The 22,504-nt window shown below is 34.8% G+C and overlaps 1 protein-coding gene across 7 annotated transcripts; it reads left to right on the top strand.

Annotated features, from left to right (window-relative positions):
* Positions 1–90: 90 nt before the first annotated feature.
* CEP44 (centrosomal protein 44) lies at positions 91–21,402 on the top strand. 7 transcript variants are annotated; one of them, XM_035022685.1, is made up of 13 exons: positions 178–480; positions 1,724–1,832; positions 2,725–2,756; positions 7,544–7,682; positions 10,720–10,867; positions 11,986–12,132; positions 12,502–12,624; positions 15,666–15,836; positions 16,830–17,036; positions 17,876–17,951; positions 19,978–20,102; positions 20,359–20,396; positions 21,162–21,402. In XM_035022685.1, exons 4-13 carry the CDS (start codon positions 7,594–7,596, stop codon positions 21,208–21,210), a joined length of 1,173 nt encoding a protein of 390 aa, XP_034878576.1. In that variant the 5' UTR covers positions 178–480; positions 1,724–1,832; positions 2,725–2,756; positions 7,544–7,593; the 3' UTR covers positions 21,211–21,402. The 7 variants fall into 7 exon arrangements, with proteins under 7 accessions (XP_034878579.1, XP_034878576.1, XP_034878577.1 ...); XM_035022687.1 differs by lacking the exon at positions 178–480 and adding an exon at positions 6,850–6,943 and having other exon boundaries at positions 496–1,832; XM_035022688.1 differs by lacking the exons at positions 178–480; positions 1,724–1,832 and adding an exon at positions 91–171.
* Positions 21,403–22,504: the final 1,102 nt, after the last annotated feature.

The raw sequence follows: 22,504 nt of genomic DNA, 5'->3' as shown, positions 1-22,504 counted from the left end.
GCACCCCGAGCCACTCTAAACATCAACACTAGACAAACTTTTATTCTGCAACTTGGGATCGGACAGGCCGTTGAAAAACCTCTCCGCAGAGTCAGTCTCCACAGTGGTCTGGACAAACGTGGTGTGGAATCTGCAGCGAGGAATCGTGAAGCACCGAGGAGCCGGCAGCTTGTAAGGTCTTCCCGCGGCGCGTGGCGGGCTTCGACCCGCTGTTTAAATACAAACGGTCGACTCGGGGGGTGCGCCCAGGTGCAAGCGTCCGGTCGCAGTGACTCGCTGCTGAAGGCTGGGTCCCGGTGGCTACCTCTGGTCGCATATGCTGCCTCCCCCTCTCCCTGCTGTGCGGGGCCAGAGGCCTTCGGGGCCCTCTTCTTTGCTTGGCGGCTGCTGGGGAGGCTGGTGAGAGTGCGCCCCAGATTAAGCAGGGGAAGCCTCTCCCCGCCGCCCTTACCGAGACCACGGGCGGGAGCGGATGACCAGGTCTGCCTTTTCATCCTTTCAAATCAAATGGAGGGAGGGGAGTCCTAGATACTGCCTTGCCTATATACCCAGCTGGTACAGCCTTATGATAAACAGCGGAATAAGAAGAATCGTGGCAGCGAATTCTCTCAGTTTAGGGGTAGGGTTGGGAAGTTACAGACTGATTCCTTCAGTTGGAACCTATGAGCTAAGGAAAGATCCTACTTCGAAACGCTGACTAGAAGGAAGGGGTGAAAGTAGTGAGTTTTCCTTGCTTGCCTTTCCTTGGGTTTCCGTATTTCTCTACCTTCTAGACAACTTACTTTTTTTTTCCCCTCGCTGCGAAAAAAATCAATCTTGGCATTTTGATTCCGAAATTATAGGTACACAGGACTATTTTTCTAAAATTAACCACGAATATTTTGTATTTGTGAGCAGTTTTAGGTGAACACAGCAGTCCTACTGAGCTCTATTCTTGTCCCGTACCCCCTTTTTCTCCCCAATTTTCTGTGTTTTCCCTTTTACAGACCTTTCTACCTATCTCTTAGAGCAGTATTTCCGCTAATATCTTTTGAGAAAATTTCATAAACTTAATTTTACCTCATATCTACTCTATTTTTGATACACGGTTTTTAAATAATATGTAGTGTTGCAAGATACGTCACAAACTCTTAGCCATGGACCGTAATAATTAAAGTCAGTGTACTTGCTTCATTCTGAAGAAAAATCACTCTCAGTTCAATGGCAGTCCATTCAGAGGCATCCTTTAAGACCTCTAATCGCAATGAGATTGAGCTAGATTAAAAATCATAAACTGCAAAAAAAAAAAAAATCATAAACTGCTACTGTATACCTTTTTCACTACGTCTCCCCCAATAAGTTTAGTTGAACAGGTCTGACTTGCAGAGAGAACTCCAGAGAGGATGCTAGGAAGCAGTATTGAGTCCATCTTAATGGTTGAAACTATGCTACAAGCGGAGTAATGACTCCTTTCTCTTAATTTCTTTTGATAAGGGTTAAAAGTGAAAACATTAATCATTTTTAAAATATAAGTTATTTTTTCATTTCTTAAAGTACTGTGCTAAAATGTGCATAACTTGTAGATTGTCTTCTTTTAATGTCTTAGTGTTTTTCACTTTTATAGTAGATTTAGCAAAGTCTTTCATGAAAATGTGGAACAGTAGCTGTCATTTTTTGTACAATTCTCACTTTTATTTATCCCTTTATTTTTTCTATCCTGTTTTATTATCTCCTTCACCTACAGATCCAACCTGTACTTGTATCTTACTCTTCTTCAAAATACTTATTCTGCTGATACTGAAGAGGATGTGTTCCAAGGACATACTTTGTTGTCAGAAAGTCCATTATCAGAGGTAGAAATAATATGAGACATTGATATATGTTTCAGGACTTCAGGGAAAGGAAAGATACCATAAAGTGTTAAATAAAACAAAATTACATGTACTAGAAACATGGAATATACATTTGGAAGAATTAAAGTTTGTGGAGGGAGATACAATTTATATTAAAGTTTTAGAATGTCTTAGGAGGAAAAGGTACCCTAGAAGAATCATATTAAGATAGGTGGGTCTGGAATTTAATACAATACTACATTGGCCAGTGGCAGTACCTAAGAATACATTTTTTTGCAGTTACAACCAGATTAGTTCCCACTTCATCTTTCCCAGGAAAGTAAAGGCTGGTCTTGGGAAGTCCTTTCTTACTGCTTCCCTATGTCCATCTCTCCCCTAGTCATCCTGAAAGATGTTAAATAAGGCTTATTCTCTTGGCCAATATTTTGTATAACGTGATTTCAGGATCACTTCCTCTTTTTCTAGTTATCTCCCATTTGGCAGTACCTGAAATTCCCTCTGCCTAAAAATGTAAATATTTAGAAGTAATTGATTAATGGAAAAATACTAAAATCTGTGCCTGAATATATAAATTATACTCAATAACCTGTTCTTTACCATGTTGCTAAAGGAGAGGAGTCTTGGAACAGGAAGATACTGTGTTCCTAAAGAGAGGGGGAAGCAGAATTCAGTAGCTAGGGGCTTAAAATAGAAAACCTACTAAATTTAGGATTTTGCAAATTGCTGACCTTATTACCTCTAGTTATGCATAAATACAGAGAAAGTGTGTAAGGAATTATTTTGTATCCTGGGCAACTACTAGAATGTTGACTGGGGGAAAAGATTATACTAACTCTATCTGATTTATGAATTGTTCTGTTTTGTTTTTAATGTCAATGACTTCATTTTAAAGGAGCTTCGGTCCCAGAGGATTCATTATTCAAGGTATTGTTACATATTTTCCTTCTATGAAGTGTCCATGAACAGTTGCAAATAGATCTCTTTTAAGTGTGTTATTGGGCTTTGCCTTACTGATTGACTAGACTTATAGTTTAGTAGCCTTTTAGCTCTTTCTAGCAAAGATTCTTAACCATTTATTTACCTGTCAGTATTTATTATATGAACCTTTTTGGGGAATAATCTTGAGAATTTAATAAAAGACCTACACCATACAATGAGTCATTTAAAAATATAATGCCATGGTATTTTCTTTGGAATTTAAAAAATGAACTATTTTATTTAAAATCTCAAATATTGTTCCTGTCTTTTGGTGCACATGTACATACCATACTCTGTTTCGTACATATATTCTCTGGAGTTGTATTCCTATTTCGTAGGCCCTTTATATGTCAGCTTTAGCAGATAACGCCATAAAGTTTTCTAAAGTAATTGTGCTAATTTACCCTTCCAGAGCATTGTGTGAGTTTCACATTTTGGGTTTACTTTGGAATTTCCTAATGATAAATAAGATTGAATGTCTTTTCACTTGCTTACTCTTCCGTAAAGTTCTTGTTCAGGTCTCTTTCCCGTTTTCTATTGATTTTCCTTTTCTTTTTGCTTTGAAGGAAATTCTTTACATAATCTAGATATGAATCTTTTTGTTGGTTTTATAGATCAACAGCATCATTTTCTTTCAGTGGCTTATCTTTCCACTCTCTTGAAGGTGTCTTTTGATGAACAGAGTTGCTAATTTTAAGGTGGTTCATTTTAACAGTCATAAGGTAAGAAATCTTTCTCTACCTGAAGATCAAAGATATTCTCCTCTATGATCTCCAGCAAGCCTGGTTGTCTTACATTTTATGTTTAGGTCTTCAATAAACCTGGAATTAATTTGGTAAAAGATGTGAGGTACCATTTACATCAAGGGGTGAAGATTTATTTATTGTATCTGGATATTTGACATGGTACCATTTATTGAAAAACACCATCCTTTCTCCAGGGCTACTCAGCGTCAACTTTGTCATAAATCTAGCGTCAATATATGCATGGTCTTTTTCTGGACTCTTCTGTTCCATTGTTCTATTTGTACATATTTTCACTAAATCCAAATGTAATTTTATAATGAGTCTTGATATCCAGTGGTTAAATCTTCCAATTTTGATTTTTATCAAGATTGTGTTAGTTATCCTTTATCTTTTGCATTTCTGGATACATTTTCGAATCAGCCTGTCAATTTCCATCAAAAAAAAAAACCAAAAACCTTGAGAGATTTTTTTTTGGGGGGGGGTAGGGGGAATTCATTGAATCTGTGGATCAATTTTTTGAGTCTTCCAATTCTTAAACAAGTTGTATACTTTTTCTATTTAGGGCTTCTTTAATACATCTCAATAAAGTTTTAGGGTTTTTTGTTTTGAGGTCTTATACATCTTTTCTAGATTTATTCACATGTTTATGATCCTTTTGAGACTACTTGGTTTATACATAGAAAGTTTGTTTTAAAAATTATATAATTACTTGAGGGATACAGAGAAATACAACTGATTTTTATGTACTGGCCTTCTACCCAGCAGCAGCCTTGCTAAATTCACTTATTTTTTTTGGACTCATATACAATTATGTCATCTGTGAATTAGGACAATTTTATTTTTTCCTTTTTAGTGTTTATTCCTTTTATTTCTTCTTGCATTTTTGTGCTGTCTATGACCTGTAGTACAATGTTGAAGAGAAATGATGAGGGAACAAGATTCATTCCCAGTCTCAGGAACAAAGCTTCTGTTATTTTGAAGTATGATGTTTGCAGTAGGTTTTTTTTTTTTTTTTTTTTTTTTGTAGATATCCTTCATCAAATGTACACAGTTCCCTTCTATTTCTAATGTTCTAAGAATTATATTACGAATGAATGTTGAATTTTATGAAATGTATTGAAATGATAACATTTTCTCCTTTATTTGTTAATACACTGAATCATAGTAATTCATTTTTTGTTTTGCTTATACTTTGGATTATAATCCAATAGTATTAAATTAATTTTGTTGTTCAGGTAGTTTTGCCTTTGACCATTGGGAACTGTTTCATTTGTCTTCTATGTCCTATTGACATACCCCATCACTTTGGGATTGGTTTGTGTGTGTACTTTCTCACTTTCTGGAACTATGTAATACATCAGGCTCATCTTGTATATGTTCTGTTCCAGTCTTAGAATTTAACCATTTCTACAGGGAGTCCTGGTTTCTTTTATTGGAGAACATTATACACACTAAGATCTGAATGTGAGGTGTGCTCTTTACTGCTGAGGTGTTGTTGTTTTTTTTAATCACTTTCAGCTGGCAGAGAAAGGAAATACATGTATACTAGCTGTCTATATACACATATCTAGAAATCCTTCAGTATATAACTGTCTTTATTTATATTAAGCTGAACATGACTTCATCCTGGAATTTTCTAACTCTGATCGATTAGGCAGGCATGGCTCATTCTAGTCTCCTCTCCTTACTCTTCTATAAATTCCCACTCTAGCAGTAAGAAACTTCAACTTCTGTTCTGCCATATGTTTACTTAATTGTTCAATTCCAGTGTGTATGCATAGAAGTATCAGAATTAATTAATTCATAAGTACCTGGGAAACAACTTTATAAACTAGGATACAGTGTTTATATGCAAGTATATTGCACTCATTTACAAAGTTACTTAGCACCTTGTCCACCCATCCGCTTCTATGAGGTTGTTTCACACACTGGTAATACAGTTAGATTCTGTTGTTACAGTCTGCATTCTGTCCTGGGGTTTCCCAGCTTCTAAATGGGTTTTTTAAAGGTTGCATACCTTAGGGTTCTCTTTGTGCTATCCAGTTTTATGGGTTTTGACAAATGCATACTGTCATGTATCTACCACTGCAGTATCATACAGAATACTTTCACTACCCTCAAAGATTTCCCTACATTTACTTATTCAACCCTCTCTTCTCCTTCCCTCTGAGTCCTTGTTTAACCCCTGATCTCTGTTGTTTTCACTGTCACTACAGTTTTGCTTTTTCCAGAATGTCATATAATTAAAATCATACAGTATGTAGCCTTTTCAGACTGGTTTCTTTCACTTAGGAAGATGCAATAAGGTCCATCCATGTCTTTTTGTTGCTGCTCATTTTCTTGTTGCTGACTAAATATCCTGTTGTATGTATGTACCACAATTTTTTTCATCCATTCACCTACTGAAGGACATTTTGGTTGCTTTCACTTTTTGACGATATGAATAGAGCTGCTATAAACATTCGTGTGCAAGATAGTATATGTACATACCTTGTTAGCATGATTGCTGATTGTATGGTAAGACTGTTTAGCTTTGTATCTGCTAAACTGTCCTGCAAAATGATTATACCATTTACATTTCTTCCAGCAGTAAGTAAGAGTTTCTGTTGTTCCATATCCCATATGTATTTGGTATAATCAGTTTTTTGGATTCTAGCCATTATCTGTAGTGGTATCTCTCTCTCTTTTTTTATATTTGCAATCACCTAATGATATGTAATACTGAGCATCTTATATGATTGTTGTCATCTGTATGTCTTTTTTGGTGAGATGAATGTTCAGATGTTTTGCCTATTTCTTAATTGGCTGGGTTTTTGTTTTTGTTTTTGTTTTTTTTCTTTTATTAGAGTTCTTTGTCTATTTTGGGAACAAGTCTTTTATTCAATGTGTTTTGTAAATATTCTCTCCCAGTCTGTGAACTATCTTTTCATTCTTTTAACAGTGTCTTTTTAGAAAAGAAGTTTTAAATTTTAATGATGTACAGCTTATTTAAAAATTTATTGATTGGGCTCTGATATTATCTAAAAACTCATTGGTAAACCTGGGGATGCAGAGAGGTAGTTGCCTAGCTGAACAAAATATGTGGGAGGGGGTGAGGGAGGAGGGAAAGTAAAAATCTAGGGTTTAGTAGCTCCTTACATGGACTTTCGAATAATCATCCTTATTTCAGCCCCCTTGGTCTTACCCCTTATCCTTTCATAAGCATTAAGGGCCCCTCATTTCTGAACTTATCTTGCTGCTGTTTGTTTCCTCTTAAATGGGCAGATAAAATTAGCCTGTCTCTGCTCTGCTAGGTTGGTTTTCACTTATTCATCTGCTTTCCATCTTCCAAACTTTTGTTGATACTTCTCCTGTCATGTGGAATCCCCTCTAATTCATTTTGCCCTGGTGAGTATATATGGTTTTTAATCATTTACTTTCATTTTACTGATGTTTAAAACAAAAGAAATAAAGATAACATGCACTTAATCCACCATATTTTACAAGCCAAATCCTAAATTTTTTTTAACTCATCTGTTTTTATTTTTTAAGCAAAGCATCTTTTTGGCAACTATGAGGTCAAAGCCCTGGAAGTAATGACTACATCTGTAATAAATTCCTTTGTCTCCATTTTTTTACTGAGTTTATTATGTAACCATTATAAGCATCTAAAATAGTCATTGATGGATATTATTTCAGGTTGATTTCTCTTCCCAAATGGTACTTTGTTCAGAATAAACAATTTGGGAGAATATCATGAGACACATTGTAAGAATATGAACATAAGGCAAACATTTTTTTTTTGTAAGGGAAGTATTTGGGGGAAAAAGCATATCTTATATTTGGGAATATACTATAGATAGACGATCGTACTGGAGCAGTAGGGAAGATAAGTTAGCACAGAAATAGCTAAGATAAGATAAATAAGTTTAGTGCCTGTAAGAGATGTGAACAAAATAAAGATTCAGAAATAGACTTAACCAGTGTTTTATGGATTTTTATTTTTAGGTGAAAAATTAGATTATTTCAAAAGCTGGAGCTGAATGTAATGTTAAATAATGGCAACAGGTGACTTAAAAAGAAGCTTACGGAACCTAGAACAAGTGCTTCGCTCACTAAATTATCCTCAAGAGGTGGATTGTGTTGGGTAAGCTCTGTATCAAACTTATTTGTTTTCTTTTTGATAATTATTTGAGGTAAGATTTAACATTGGGGGTGTATCTAAATAGAGACAAATTTTACCTGGGTTGTTTTAAAATTTTCCTTGAAATGATTAAAATATTTTAGAAGGCAGGGAATTACAGGAGTGTTTTTATAAGTATGAATCAATGAAAAATTCTAACTTGAGGTTTAAAACACCTTTTAGAAGTAGAACCACAATATACATCTGTACAAGATATGGTTTCTATACAACTTTTTAACTCATTAAAGTACAATGGATCTCATTAATTATATAATTTGCTGTCTTCTCACAGTCAGTTAGATGGTATTTTTGATGTGGAAGATTCTGGTTAATGGGCTTCTTATGACAACTTACACCATGTGCAAAGATGGTTATTAAGCTAACTCATTTGATAGACCCCACTTGAACCTTTCACTGTAGTTTTCACTTTCCAAATAGGACTGACTGGCTTTGTAGTATGTAGCAACATGCATTTCTTCTGTATTCATGCTAATCTAAATATGGTACCCTTCTCATCTTCTATCCCTTAATATTTTTTTTTCTTCTTACCTGGGATTATTCATTGAAAGTATTCCCCACTAGAATATAAGCTGAAGACTGGTACTTTGTTTTGTTCATTGCAATATCCTCACATCTAGAATTGAGCCTGGCACATGTTAGTAGCTAACTAGACATTTATTCAATGAGTATGCATCAAGGGACAAGTCCAGATTAGCTATATGTTCAAGTAGTAGAGTAAAACTTGGTTAAACAGTAAAAAAAGAGAATCCTAGAATAATGTGCATGACATGTAAGAGTGGATGTTCTAGGGATGTGCTTTACATATACGTGTGGATGGACTGTAGGGAGATCTGTAACCCCAAGGGATGGCAAAATGAAAGGATAGTGAGGACCGTGGGAGAAACCTGAGCTCTAATAACCGATGCCAGGCCTTCTGTGTGAGAATCAGAAGGCGCTCCACAGCAGGTACCAATCATCCTGCTTGCTTACAACAGGTACATCTCTACTTTCTTGTCTTGCTGGGACTTAACCAGTTTGAAGAGCCACATTTTCTTCTTACCACTTGAAGCATCATTTTAAGATACATTCTGGGTAGGAATACTTGGAAAATATACCGATTATTCTCCTGTCTTTTGAGTTTGGAATCTAAACATTTGATTTTCTAACTGACTGAAGAGGATCATTAAGAACAGTAATTTTCAGACTATTTCACAACATAGCACTCTGCAGGGTCTATTGAAGTAAGTAACACTACTTGCTGCTGCTTATTCAGGTTACCCCCCTCACCCACATACATACTCCCCCCACACACATTTTGATTCTTATATTTCTCATCCATTTTTAACCTTTTTTCAGCATCTCCCTTTTGTGTCAGTGTGCCAGTTTATAATATCTGTTTTATTACTATTTCTAATCAAAGTCCCTAGAAACTGGATAATTAAGATTTTTAAATTAAAACAAGAGGTATTAAATGTAGACCCCGGCTGTCTTCTAGTCAGAATGCATAAAATGGACAGATTTTGCTGTTCAAAAGTATTGTTTTCATTTCCTGTTTTGAATTAATGGACAAGGTTGCCAGAGCAGTTTTCTCACTGGGTAGAGTATTACTGTACCCATAAATATAGAAGAAACAATTTATATTTGTCCTTAAATAAAATGTAATTCTAGCATTATATACTTGTTCTCTGCCTTTTAAAAAAAATTGGGGTGAGGATGGGGAAATTTATGTATGTCTTGAATTTTGTGGAAAACAAATGTTTTCTGTAAGTGCATTTTTATGTCAGTTGAACACGTATAACTGGCTAATTGAACAAATACCTCCTTGCTTTGTTGTGGGAGAATCAGTGAAGGTACTTCACATTGAGAAAATAAGGTCCATATGTGTAGACAAGTAGAAAACAGTACAGGACAGAGCATGAGGCACCAGACACTGAATGCCCTGAGACTCATTCTGTAAGAGATCAGTGTGGATCAGGAAATTGAGGATGGCTTCCTGGAAGGCTTGAGAGTTGCCAATTTATTTATTTATTTATTTTGAGAGTTCTTTTTTTTTTTTAAAGATTTTATTTATTTGTCAGAGAGAGAGCACAAACAGGGGGAGCGGCAGGCTCCCCACTGAGTAGGGAAGCTGATGTGGGACTCGATCCCAGGACCCTGGGATCATGACCTGAGCCAAAGGCAGACGCTTAACTGACTGAGCCACCCAGGCGTCCCTTGCCAAATAATTTATAAGAGTGAATAACAGGGGCGCCTGGGTGGCTCAGTTGGTTAAGCGACTGCCTTCGGCTCAGGTCATGATCCTGGAGTCCCTGGATCGAATCCCACATCGGGCTCCCTGCACGGCGGGGAGTCTGCTTCTCCCTCTGACCCTCCCCCCTCTCATGTGCTCTCTCTCAAATAAATAAATAAAATCTTTAAAAAAAAAAAGAGTGAATAACAGGCAGAAAAGAATGGGATACCTTTCTAGACTGGGGAAATTAGCATATTCTACTAAGACACAGATTTCTACTGAACTTGATACAAGTGGAAGATTGCAAACTGATACGCCCAGTTACCGTAGATGCCTTTTCCAGCCCTATTTTCCCCTCTGTAACATAGAATTCATGATATTTTACCTTCACAGGTTTATTGTAAAGAGCAAATGAGGTAATATAAAAAGGGTTTGCAAAACCATAAAGTGTACTCAAGCACTATAAGGTGGTACATTTGTTTAGAGAAAATGGACTGATCAAATAAGGCTAAGCTTTGGAAATTCAAATACTGTGGTGAATAGACTGTACTGTTACTAAAGAGCTAACTGTTTTAGAAAATAAACTTATTTCATAGTAATTTGGCTATACTGAGTTAGAGTAGGGGATGGAACCTAGAGGGTTTTATCTCCTAATTATTTGGCTGGAGTGTTACTTTACAAAATTATTGACATCATATTTTATATTGCCTTTCTTATCTAACTTTGTATAATTATGCTCATTAAATATCTTTTTCTTTTTCTCCCAAACAGTTTGGTAAAGGGAGATACAGCAGCATCCTTGCCCATCATTAGCTATTCCCTTACCTCATATTCACCTTATGTAGCAGAACTTCTGATGGAATCCAATATAGAGCTCATAGCGAAGAATGACTTGCGCTTTATAGATACTGTCTATAAGGTATTTTTGAATTTATGAAATAATTTCAGAAGTCATTGGATGATTTTTAAGAGTAATGTTTTATAATAACCCCTTATATATGTGCAACACATATAGTTGACAGTATTTTCATATGCATTTCTCATTTAGATGCAGTCCCTATTATAATCAAGATAATTTAAGCTCCCTTTATGTTTTATAATCTAATAAGTGGCAGTTGGTAAAATGTCATTGGTTACCATTTGCTCTTTTTATATCAAATTTCAGTATAATTTGGCATGTTGGCAGAAGTTAGAAATGTGACTTTGAGTAGTTTGTGGTTTATAGAATTGTGATTAATTTAATTAGAGGGAACTAAAACTTTGAGATTTTATGTTCCTTGAGGTCTGGGACCATGTCTTATATCTACTCCAGTATCTACATTTGTACTCTGTGTATACTGAACTTCATCTCATAAGATTAAAGAATACCTCCAGATTATCGTTAATTTTTACTCAAGCACTGGTTTTCTCACTGTTAAAATAGTAAAACCCATCTATCAAATCAGTTTTTTTTTAGGTAGTGAATTACATTTGATGAAATGGGAGCTTTTATGTGTATAGAGTCTGTTTAATCTTCCCTGTCTTTGCCTCTAACCCCAGCAAGCTTCCATGGAAACCTAAGAAGCACTTCTAAGAAATCCTAGGATTTTATAATATAGGCTTTGAAAATTGCTGGTCTAGTTAGACTATTTCTCTCATTTACAAATGAGATATTGAAACTCAGAGGACTACTGACTTATCTAATAAATCATGTCATGTAAGAAATAAATTATGGTTTTCTGACATCTGGTATGGTATTCTTTATTATCTAGTAAGTTAAGGATTTTTTCTAGTACCAATGAGGATGTTTGAACTTTTTGATCATTGGCTATATTTTTTCATCTCCTTAGACAGCCATCTATTCTCTGCTACTTCCTACCTAGCTGTTTTCTACGTGAATACCTCTCCTACCAGGTCATGACTCACACCACTCCTATGAATCTCTTTAGTGCCTTTAATCTACTGGCATGATCCTCCTTCTCCTCTCAGAGATGTTATTACGTTCCTGAGCAGGTGGCCATTTATCATTTTGGATTTTGATCTATTCCCTCTTTACAGCTTCTTCGTGATCAATTTAATTATAAACCAATCTTGACAAAAAAGCAGTTTCTCCAATGTGGATTTGCAGAATGGAAAATCCAAATTGTTTGTGATATTTTGAATTGTGTGATGAAAAAGCACAAGGAATTGAGTGGTCTTGAGAAGGTAATTTTATTAATCGATGTTAACTTATTCCAAGTGGCCCAGCATCTTAACATATAAAGTCAATACCCTAGATAGACTAACACAGAAATACAGTTACTGCATTGTTCACAGATTTGGGTAACCATATACCTGATGTTTCTTTTAAATACTGGTCACTTGTTTTCACACATTTGTGACTTTGAGCTACTAGTCCTAAGCTAACAGTTCAAACATAACACATTTTCCTCACTTCTTTAGTTTTCAAAAGACATGTCTCATTAGGGTCTTACCATTTGGCAGTTGTATATTTCATATATGAAAATTTAAATTATATAATTTAAATATGTCAGCTTTCACATAAAATTAAGTCTTAATACTTTTTTTTTTAAGATTCCATCACAACAAAGAAAGAAAATCAGTTCAGTTAAGTCAGAACCTTCTTCAAGCACTGAGAAAACATCCACAGAACCTGTTGGCATTGACATCACTGGCAGGTTTATGACTTCAGGAAAGGTAAGAAAATACAAAGAAAATGTGTCAGTGCTAAGAATTATCTACCTAATTAATGTACAAGTTTCACTTTTCTGACTAGTAGCTAGTAAAACATTTTAGTCAGATATAGCATAAGGATTTTCAACAATGTATACTATATTATCTGGCGGACAGTCCTCACATTATAAGAAGATAGAAATGTAAAATTGAACAATTTTTCTCTTTATGTTTCTAATCCCTACTTCTGCCTCACTTCCCAGGTAGAACACAGTGATTTGGAAACGCTGTATTATGTGGTCTTGACATGTACTCTTAATTATGTATCTAGTCTTTCTAAAACATGGGAATGTATGAAGAGCATTCCATTAGCTATAGTGATAGGGTATATTATCCAGTGATTGATAGTCCTTAAACCTATAATCTGGTTTTGGGGTAGGTTTTTGAATATTTTCTCTTTGTTAATAAATATCTTACCTACCCTGTCTCCTTGGAATACTAGTGGCTGAATGAGTCCAGTGCATTTAGAGATAGCGTTTCTATCTCCAAGAGACATTGAAGGCAAAATATTACTTTAAAACAATTAGTATATTTTCAGCTGTGTTCCACTTTGGGCAAACCATTTCTGAGATCAAAAGATAGCATATCAGATAAATAAGGTATCATTAGATAAAAGATATGAATAGTTTCTGGCTGAAGTAAAATCTAGAGAACTATTTCTCCCCAGTCCAAACTGCATGAGTTGTATTAATAGAATCTATTAAAGAGATACTTTTATGCGCTTATAAAAAAGTTAACATTTTACTGAAGGGGAAATGTTACTTTTTTTTTAATATAACTGTTTTGCTACAGGTAATAAGAGCAATAAGAAAAGGAATTAAAAGATACATGGTTTCTGAATAAGTGCCCATACTTCTTGTACACTTGAATCTCTAACTTACCTAACTTGTTAGTTTTACACAATTTTATTTTCTAATTTCTAAGTGGTTTATATACAGTATCCTTCCCCAGCTCGAATTTATATAAACAGGAATTTTCTTATACTGCTTTTTTGTAACCTTCCTGTGCTTAGCACAGGCATTGTAAGCACTTACTAAATATGAGCTATTATTATAACTAATATAATATATTAGTTGTATGATATATATTATAATATACAGTATTATATAATATATTAGTTATAATAATTATTATAACTAGTATAACTAAATATTATTTATATGCTAAATATATTTTTCAATCTTCTATTTCAGTTTTGGTGCTGAGTAATAATCTAAATTGTCCTAATAAGGTGCAAAATTTCAAGGCATTAAACTTTTTATTTTTTTAAGATTTTTTATTTATCTGAGAGAGAGAATGAGAGAGAGAGAGTGGGTGGGAGGGGGGAGGGCTAGAAGGAGCAGCAGACTGCCCACTGAGCAGGGAACCCGACGTGGGACTTGATCCCAGGACCCTAAGATCATGACCTGAGCCAAAGGCAGGCACTTAAGGACTGAGCCACCCAGGCACCCTAAACTTGTTTTTAGTTTTCTTAAAACAAGTATTCTTTGTTATTAATCAAAATTTAATCAATGACACCAGATCTTTTCAGAAATTTGAGTGACTTTTAAAAGTATTCCAACTGGGGCGCCTGGGTGGCTCAGTCGTTAAGCGTCTGCCTTCGGCTCAGGTCGTGATCCCGGGGTCCTGGGATCGAGCCCCACGTCGGGCTCCCTGCTCCGTGGGAAGCCTGCTTCTCCCTCTCCCACTCCCCTTGCTTGTGTTCCCTCTCTCGCTGCCTCTCTCTCTGTCAAATAAATAAATACATCTTTAAAAAAAAAGAAAAAAAAAAAGTATTCCAACTTATGGGGCGCCTGGGTGGCTCAGTTAAGAAACTGCCTTCGGCTTGGGTCATGATCTCAGGGTCCTGGGATCGAGCCCTGCATTGGGCTCCCTGCTCCACGGGAAGCCTGCTTCTCCCTCTCCCCTCCCCCTGCTTGTGTTCCCTCTCTCACTGTCTCTCTGTCAAGTAAATAAATAAAATCTTAAAAAATAAATAAAGTATTCCAACTTAGAAAAGTTGGAAATAAATAGCCTTTCCAACTTAGAAAAGTTGGAATCAGTACTTTATAGGCAGAGATTGAGTCAATACTAAAGCCAATGGTCTCTTTTCCCAATACCTTCTATAGAGTGTGATTTGTGAATTCTATCTTACATTATATGACATATTTATAGTGCATATGCAGTCTGTCTATAGTAAAGGAAGTAGGCTGAGAAGAGTCTTGTGTGAATGCATGGTTTGACCTCATGCCTTACTCTTAGGACTTTCCCTTTGTTATTATTAAGTTTGAATTATTAGCTGAAGGTCTAATATTTTCTGGCTTTTTTATTAGAAAAAAAATTGTAATGGGTCCTCCTCACAGAGCCAGTTCTTGATTATATGTTAATTATGTGGCAACCTATTATGAAATGTTCCAAACATTTATAAAAGTACTCATTCCCGGGGTGCCTGGGTGGCTCAGTTGGTTAAGCATCTGCCTTGGGCTCGGGTCATGATTCCAGGGTTCTGGGATCGAGCCCCGCATCGGGCTTCCTGCTCAGCGGGGAGACTGCTTCTCCCCCTGTCTGCTGCTCCCCCTGCTTGTGCTCTCTCTCGCTCTCTCTCTCTCTGTCAAATAAATAAATAAATAAATAATCTTTAAAAAAACGTATCTGTTCCCATCAGCAGTGTATCAACCCCTTCTTAATCTTGTTTCATCTGTATTGTAACCACTTTTCTAGCATCTTTCCCCCCAAATCTGAAACAATAGGAATCAAATCCCAGACATCATTGCATAGGTATTTCAATTTTTCTAGTACATAAGAATGCTTTAAAAATCAGAACAACAATTTCATCACAGAAAATATTAGTAATAGTAATAACAGTTTAATCAATAGTGTTTGATATATACCTTAATATGTTATTTAAACTTTGGTAAATCTTAAAGGGAAGATGGATATTTCTTCTGCAAAGTTACTATGTCTATGTTTAAAATAGTTATATGAGGAAACCATTAAGCAGCTCTGACATATTTCTCTCTATGCAGAAAAAAGCTGTGGTGATCCGTCACCTGTATAACGAAGATGGTGTTAACATTCCTGAAGATACGATAAGTACCGTAACAGATGTTAGTGGAACATTTGATGTGTGTGACTTAAAGACGACTGAAATAAAGCTTCCTGAAATAAAGTTCCCTGAAATCAAGTCTGAACAACAAGTAAGAATTTTGGACTTCTTTAACAGATGCCAGTATTTCTTTGATGTACATGATTACTTCAGCATCTAAACTTTGGAATGTCTCTAGCCTTTTGAATTATTTATCATAATACAATACCTTTGTTACCATTATTTAAGAATAAATAGGTGTACTGTATAGGATTCAATGGATATTTATTTGCTGCTTATGTTTAGGGTCCTGGGCCAGGTGTTATGGGTAAGAAAAAGATGGATAAGAGATAGTACTTTGCTTCAGGGAATTTACAGTCTGGTGAGAGATGGAGATACACTTCTTTGTACAGTCAGGGTTCTCTACTCTCTATTCCCTTCATTAATGAATGGAAAAACTACATTCCTGCCATTTTATTTTCCTTTTTGGGCCCTTGCCATCCCTTTCTCACTCTTAGAATACTTTTTCTTTTACTTTATTGCCATGGACCCTATTAGAGTGTCTAGTCTGTACTGCTCCTGCTAAACATTTTCTGTCTTTCTTCTGTTTCTTGTAACTTCTGTACATCACAGTATACAGTTGTCCCTTATAAAAACTACCACGTGGTCATGAAGGTTATTTTCTTTTTATAGCAAACTGAACAGTCTCAATGCACTGTCATTTCTTTGTCACTCCCTCTTAGCTTTGTGCTAGGGGCTATTACAAAAAAGTTAGTGACAGTTTTCTCTTACCACCAGGTGTTGTTCTAAGAGCTTTATGCAAATTCTCATAAGAACCACATAAAGTAGGTACTGGGGTTTTTTGGGGGTTTTTTTGTTTGTTTTTTTAATATATAAGGAAATTGAGACACCAAGGTCATACACCTCAGATGAGGTAGTTTTAGGGTCCAGGCATTCTGCTTCTACAAATCACACTCAACTCTCACGGTATACTGCCTGTTGTTAACTACTGAAATAACACAGTGCAGTGAAAATGGGGATACATTGAGTTTTAAAGGAATTTCAGTTCGTGTAATATAATTTTTAACCTCTCTGTTCATTTTAGGATATTAAAATTAATCCTGAGATTACTGCACTACAGACTATGCTTGCTCAATGCCAAGAAAAGCTTCAGAAACTGACTTTGGTAGAGAGTAGATTAGACTCTTTGGAAGAAAAAATGAAAGGAAGAGTGATGGTAAATGAAAAAACGTGGACTAATCTTCTAAGTCGTGTCACTCTTCTTGAAACAGAAATGCTTTTGTCTAAAAAGGTATTATCTTTCCTTAACATTTATAGGATATCTCAGATACAATCAAGTTTTCATTCATTGTTAAGTGTATATTCTTTTAGAAAAGCTAATTAAGATAATATTAAGGTAGTGGGAAAATGTTTAGTTGAAATGAGGTCCTATTTAGGTCCAGCCTATTTTATTGCTGTTGTGGTTATTGTTTTTCTCTTTATCAACTAAGATAACCTGGCAAAACTCTCTAGGTTCAGCTTTTAGAGCTGTTAATACTTGAACAGTTCTGAACATTTAAAATAAGATAATGTTTGATTTTTTTTTTTAAGGTTTTATTTATTTATTTTTGTGAGAGAGAGCACACGCACACACAAATCAGGGCTGGGCAGGGTAGAGGGAGAAGCAGACTCCCTGCTGAGCCTTGAACCCGATGCGGGACCCGATCCCAGGACCCTGGGATCATGACCTGAGCTGAAGGCAGACGCTCAACTGACTGAGCCACTCAGGCGCCCGATAATGTTTGATTTTTATGAGAAGCTTGAAGTTATATTCTTTAATAACACAAATGGCCTATTTTTATAGGGAAAAGAAAAGATGGACAGGAAAAATTAAAATCATGACTTCCTGTTTTCACTCATTTACTTTGATCAAATTATAGATTTCATAGAAACGGTTAACCAAATTTGCCATGGCCTTGTCAGATCTAAGAAATTTGTTTTTTTATTTACTTAGGATTTCAATTTCTGGTTCAATTAAAAATGTTTAAACATTCATCATGTCATCTTTATATTTATGCTTAACAATAAGAATATAAAACGAGTACATTTTTCTTTTCATTTTATTCTAAATACTAATCTGCGTTCTTCCAGAATAATGAATATATAGACTTTAGTGAAACAAATGAAGACTATGAATCTAGTAATGACATGGATATTCTGAATCCTGGTAAGTTCTAATATTATGGCAGTGGTATTGGTGGTATGATAAGGAGTTTTCAGGATGATGACTTATATAGGTATTTGACTATTTTAATATTCCAAAGCCTTATTTTTTAGAAACTGCAGAACCCCTAAACAAAGACAGTTTTGAACTTACAGAGTACTGAAGCCTAGGATTGCTAAAAAAGCCAGCTTACATATCTTACATGACATAGTGGTTCGGGCACTAAATTTATTAGACTACACATTTCAGATTGGTAAAATGTTTCCTCTTTGCATTTATCATTCATTCATTTATTCAACAAATTCTAAAGCTTAACTCTGAGATCCTTGAGATTAAGATCTTACCTTGTGTTCTGTCTAGCAGACAGAAATTAGGCCTATATTTCTATCCAATATCTGTATATAATGGAGCTCAATTTTTTATATAGTGAAAGAATATTGAATGCCTGCTATTTGCAAAACCTTGCCTTTTCCTGGGATGCCTGGGTGGCTCAGTCTGTTAAGCATCTACCTTTGGCTCAGGTCATGATCCCAGGATCCTGGGATCAAATCTTGCATGGGGCTCCTTGCTCAGCAGGGAGCCTGCTTCTCTCTCTTGCTGCCGCTCTCCCTGCTTGTGCTCTCTCTCTTTCTCTGACAATAAATAAAATCTTAAAAAACAAAACAAAACTTGCCTTTTCCAACTTTGCTTTTGCATTTTCGTGGTTATAATTTTATTAACATTATTACAGAACATACCTTTAACCCATTTAGCTAACACATATACAAGTTCAAGCCACTGTGCTAGGACTTAGACTGATGAGCAGACAGGCTACCATCTGAAATGGGTTTATAGATTATGAACAAGGTAAATGTCTGGTCTCAGAGTTTATCATCCAACTGTGATCAATTAAAAGAGTCAAGTTTATATATAAATTCTTACACTTTGCACCTTACATATACATGCTACATGGAAGCAGAGTTTGATCTCACTTGGAAGTTGAGAGCAGTAATTCACCAACCTGACTTTAGGATTGTATTAAGTTGGGAATGGTTTTTGTGAAGTCCGTGATTTCTTTTCCTTTTATCAGAAATGTGTTTCCATGGGGGCCTGTAAGGCATCTCTGTGTCTTGGTAAAAAATCAGTGAGAAGAGGCTTTTATTGTAAGGATTGGGTTTATGTTGGGTGATTTTGGAGACAGTTTATTAAAGAAGTGATGGTTCTTCTAGTTTGGGTGCTATCAGGAAGCAGGAACAGTTTGATGACCGATAAGAATGAAAAGGGGGCTGAAATTTTCAGTGGAAAAGAAGAAGCACTCATGTTAGTTGGGAGAGCTGGTCATTTGTGTGTTTACTGCTTACATGGTGTCCCTGTCCATATTCATACATGACGGTGGTCTTATTTTGTTTCATCACGGTAATGAAGTGGCCTCATATGATGTTCATTTTTTATGAAATTTTGTGTTCAATTACAGTTCAGTAATTGTTAATTACTAGATAGGGCATGATTTAATAGCAGCATGTTTTATCTGTGATGTTTATAATTGATTGAGTTGTAGGAAAAATTTGCCATCATTTTGTTGAATGAGTGGTATCAGCGTACTGGAACTGGAAGTTTTTTCAGTTCTTTAGGAAAAAAGAAATCGGTAAACTCTGAATTTTAATCATTGTTTTTTCCATACACTTTAACTTAGGATAGAATGTTTCTTGATTTTTAAAAAGTATAGTCAGTGTTAGTAATAGTTACCACCACTTTAAGAAAGGAATATACCTGAGTCAGTAGCTTATACTTAAAACTTACGAACTTGTCTATTTATTCAATTGATTGCTGTGATAAAGGTAATAGTACCTTTTGTCATTTTTACTGGCCTACTTTTAACATCTAGATCTCTATGTCTAGGTCGTTATCTTAAAAGAATAAAAATTTATCTGGATCTATACCTGTAGCCATTTCATAGTAAAATATCTGTTTTTCTTCAATTTATACATAAAATTTTTAGATATGACTCCACTGTGAAAGGAAGATAACCTAAAAATGAATTTCTCCACAGACAGAAAAAGCAAAGATGAGAGGCAAACAAGTATTCCTCTATCCTCTGGCTATAGTACAGTGTCATCAGATTCAACTCCCAGAACCTCAACTGGTAGTTACTGTGGTTTGAAAGAGAATTCAGAGGTAAGAAAAACTGGCAACTGTTTAGATGATTTCCTTTCTAAGGTCAGGAGAACAAGCAAGCATTAGATTTAGTTGGAGATGCCATTGGGAAGAAAAATAGCAAAACTATAAATCTTAATCTCTCGTAAAAATTCTTTATGATAAGTAAATAGTACTTAATGCAGTGTTTTAGAGTGTGTTTTACATGTTCAAGGTCCATCTTTGATGATGGTTTACTTTGAGAAATCACCTAAATTTGTTGCTTTTTAAATTAAAGGAAACAACAATCCAGAAAATGGAAAGGATGAAAAAAATGTAAGTAACAGAAAGGGGCAACAGAAATTCATTTCTCTATAGGGAATTGTATTGGATTACAGTATATATAGAAAGTGCATATGTGTTTTAAACCTTAAAGGTCTCTCAATCAGGTGTGGAATTTCCTTCAGGACTCTAGTGGATAATAAATCCACCTACAGTTAAGTGTTTGTGAGATGAGTCACTGTTTTGGTTTCCAACAAGTGATGTAAAACATTGTTAATGGAATTAATTGTGGGATTAAACAGTGCAGAGATATTTTTGGTTGAAAGTTAATCAAGAGTATTATCTACTTTTGATTACTGATTTAGGAAAATAATATATGTCGGTGGATGGTTTGGAGACATTTTAAGTATTATTAAAATATTGCCAGTCTTTCAGACAGTTATTGGTAAAGCACTGCTAAAAATGATACTTGTATCTTGTACAAATGTGAAACGACAAATGATTAAAGAGCAATGAAAAGGAAATATGAAATGAACTTGCGTAAGTAATATGCAGGCTACTACTTTAATGAACTGTATTGTTTTGAAATTTCATAGTTATTAAAATAACTTACACTCTAAGAATTAAAGACTCATAATTGACTTTGGTTGCTATTTCTCCCCTCTGGCCATAGTATCTACTTAAGTTATTATTTATACCTATAGATAAGAAAAATACTGAAATTTATTTTAGGTTCAAAAACATAATTTCAGCCATTTAAATCCTATGCCTCATTATGAACTTTTTTTTTTTTACTTAATATTATTTGTTGTATTGCAGGTTTGAAGAAACCGCAGAGTTACTGAAATGTCCAAATCACCAGTTATAGAATTTTCTGCGTGAACTTCTCTAGGCCTTTGGCTACTGTACATGTTGTATATTTTAAGAATTCTCTATAAATTTTAATATACTGCAATATTTTTATGAAGAATTTGAATTCCATTTGGTATATGAGTTTTTTCAATATTGAATAAATACTTATTTTTATGCTATGATTACACTTCTTTACTCTGTTTTACTTTTTTAAGGAAAACTTATGTGCCAGTACATTTCTTTTACAGAGTGAAGTCATTACAGCACTGTATTTTTGTGTTGACATTTGTTGGCAGTGTGCTAAGTAATATGTTTTTTAAAGTACAGACTTGTGGACCATGGTTTACATCCTGTTGGAAACATTCCAACTGGGACTTGTGTATTGTACCCAGGAGGCTCTCATGCACACCATCTTGCCATCTGTACTGACTAATATGTTGTAATGAAAAGGCAGAAATGCTCATTGAAAATTAAATAAAAATACAATTTTATGTTTAATAAGAAAGGAGTAATACATTTTTAGTTAACACTGAAAAGAGTGAGGGTATGATTTTCTTTTTGTATTTAGCAACAGGTCAGAAAGTTCACCATGAAAAATGTGTTGAGTATTTTAGTGCTCTATTCCATAACACATTTTAAGACCAGCAGCACAGACACAGATGGTGGCCATCCAATATTACAAGATACACAGTATGGTTTTTGTTTTCTTTTAAGTGATGGGAAGTTACATATTTTTCTAGAGAGAGAAAGGTCTTAGATGAAGTTAAATCAAGAGAAAAATGAAATTCACTTTAAATTACTAGATATGTTACTAGACAAATGATCTTTTTTTAACTTTATACATGAAAAATATAATAATAACCCTGGGTAATCTTTAAGAGAATTGATTCCATTATTTGGAAGGAAAAAAGGTTTTTTTTCTTTTTTATTATTATTTAGATCATCTGATTGTATTTTATTATCTGTTTATATTCTGTGTGTAATTTGATATTGTCACATGAAACTAACATTAAAAGTTGATGTTAAATTCTGTGTAGAAATAAGGCATTTTTAGTATTGTAACACGTTTACTCATTAGACTTTAAAATTTATGAATTTTTAAAGTTAGCATACAAGCTTAAATTTAGTAGAATTTCAGTAAATATTTCTAGAATTAATGAACCCACTTAGGTTTTTTTTCATTATAAAAAATATAAAAAGATATTAACAGTTATAAAAGAAAAATCTGTTAATTTCTAGAATATCTGTACCAGCATGGAATTATAGCACCACCTTGTGGTTCATATACCAGTATTTTACCTTTTATTAAA

Source organism: Mirounga leonina, unplaced genomic scaffold (assembly GCF_011800145.1).
Source record: "Mirounga leonina isolate KUSES-001 unplaced genomic scaffold, KU_Mleo_1.0 Mir_176, whole genome shotgun sequence".
Taxonomy (NCBI): domain Eukaryota; kingdom Metazoa; phylum Chordata; class Mammalia; order Carnivora; family Phocidae; genus Mirounga; species Mirounga leonina.
This window is presented reverse-complemented; position numbering and strand designations above follow the sequence as displayed.

What these genes read in the sequence shown, in the direction of transcription:
- CEP44 (XM_035022688.1), top strand. Translation starts at nt 7,594, where the DNA reads ATGGCAACAGGTGACTTAAAAAGAAGCTTACGGAACCTAGAACAAGTG. An exon ending in TTATAGATACTGTCTATAAG is followed by an intron (nt 10,868 to 11,985) that starts GTATTTTTGAAT and finishes CCCTCTTTACAG; the next exon opens with CTTCTTCGTGATCAATTTAA. An exon ending in CATGGATATTCTGAATCCTG is followed by an intron (nt 17,952 to 19,977) that starts GTAAGTTCTAAT and finishes ATTTCTCCACAG; the next exon opens with ACAGAAAAAGCAAAGATGAG.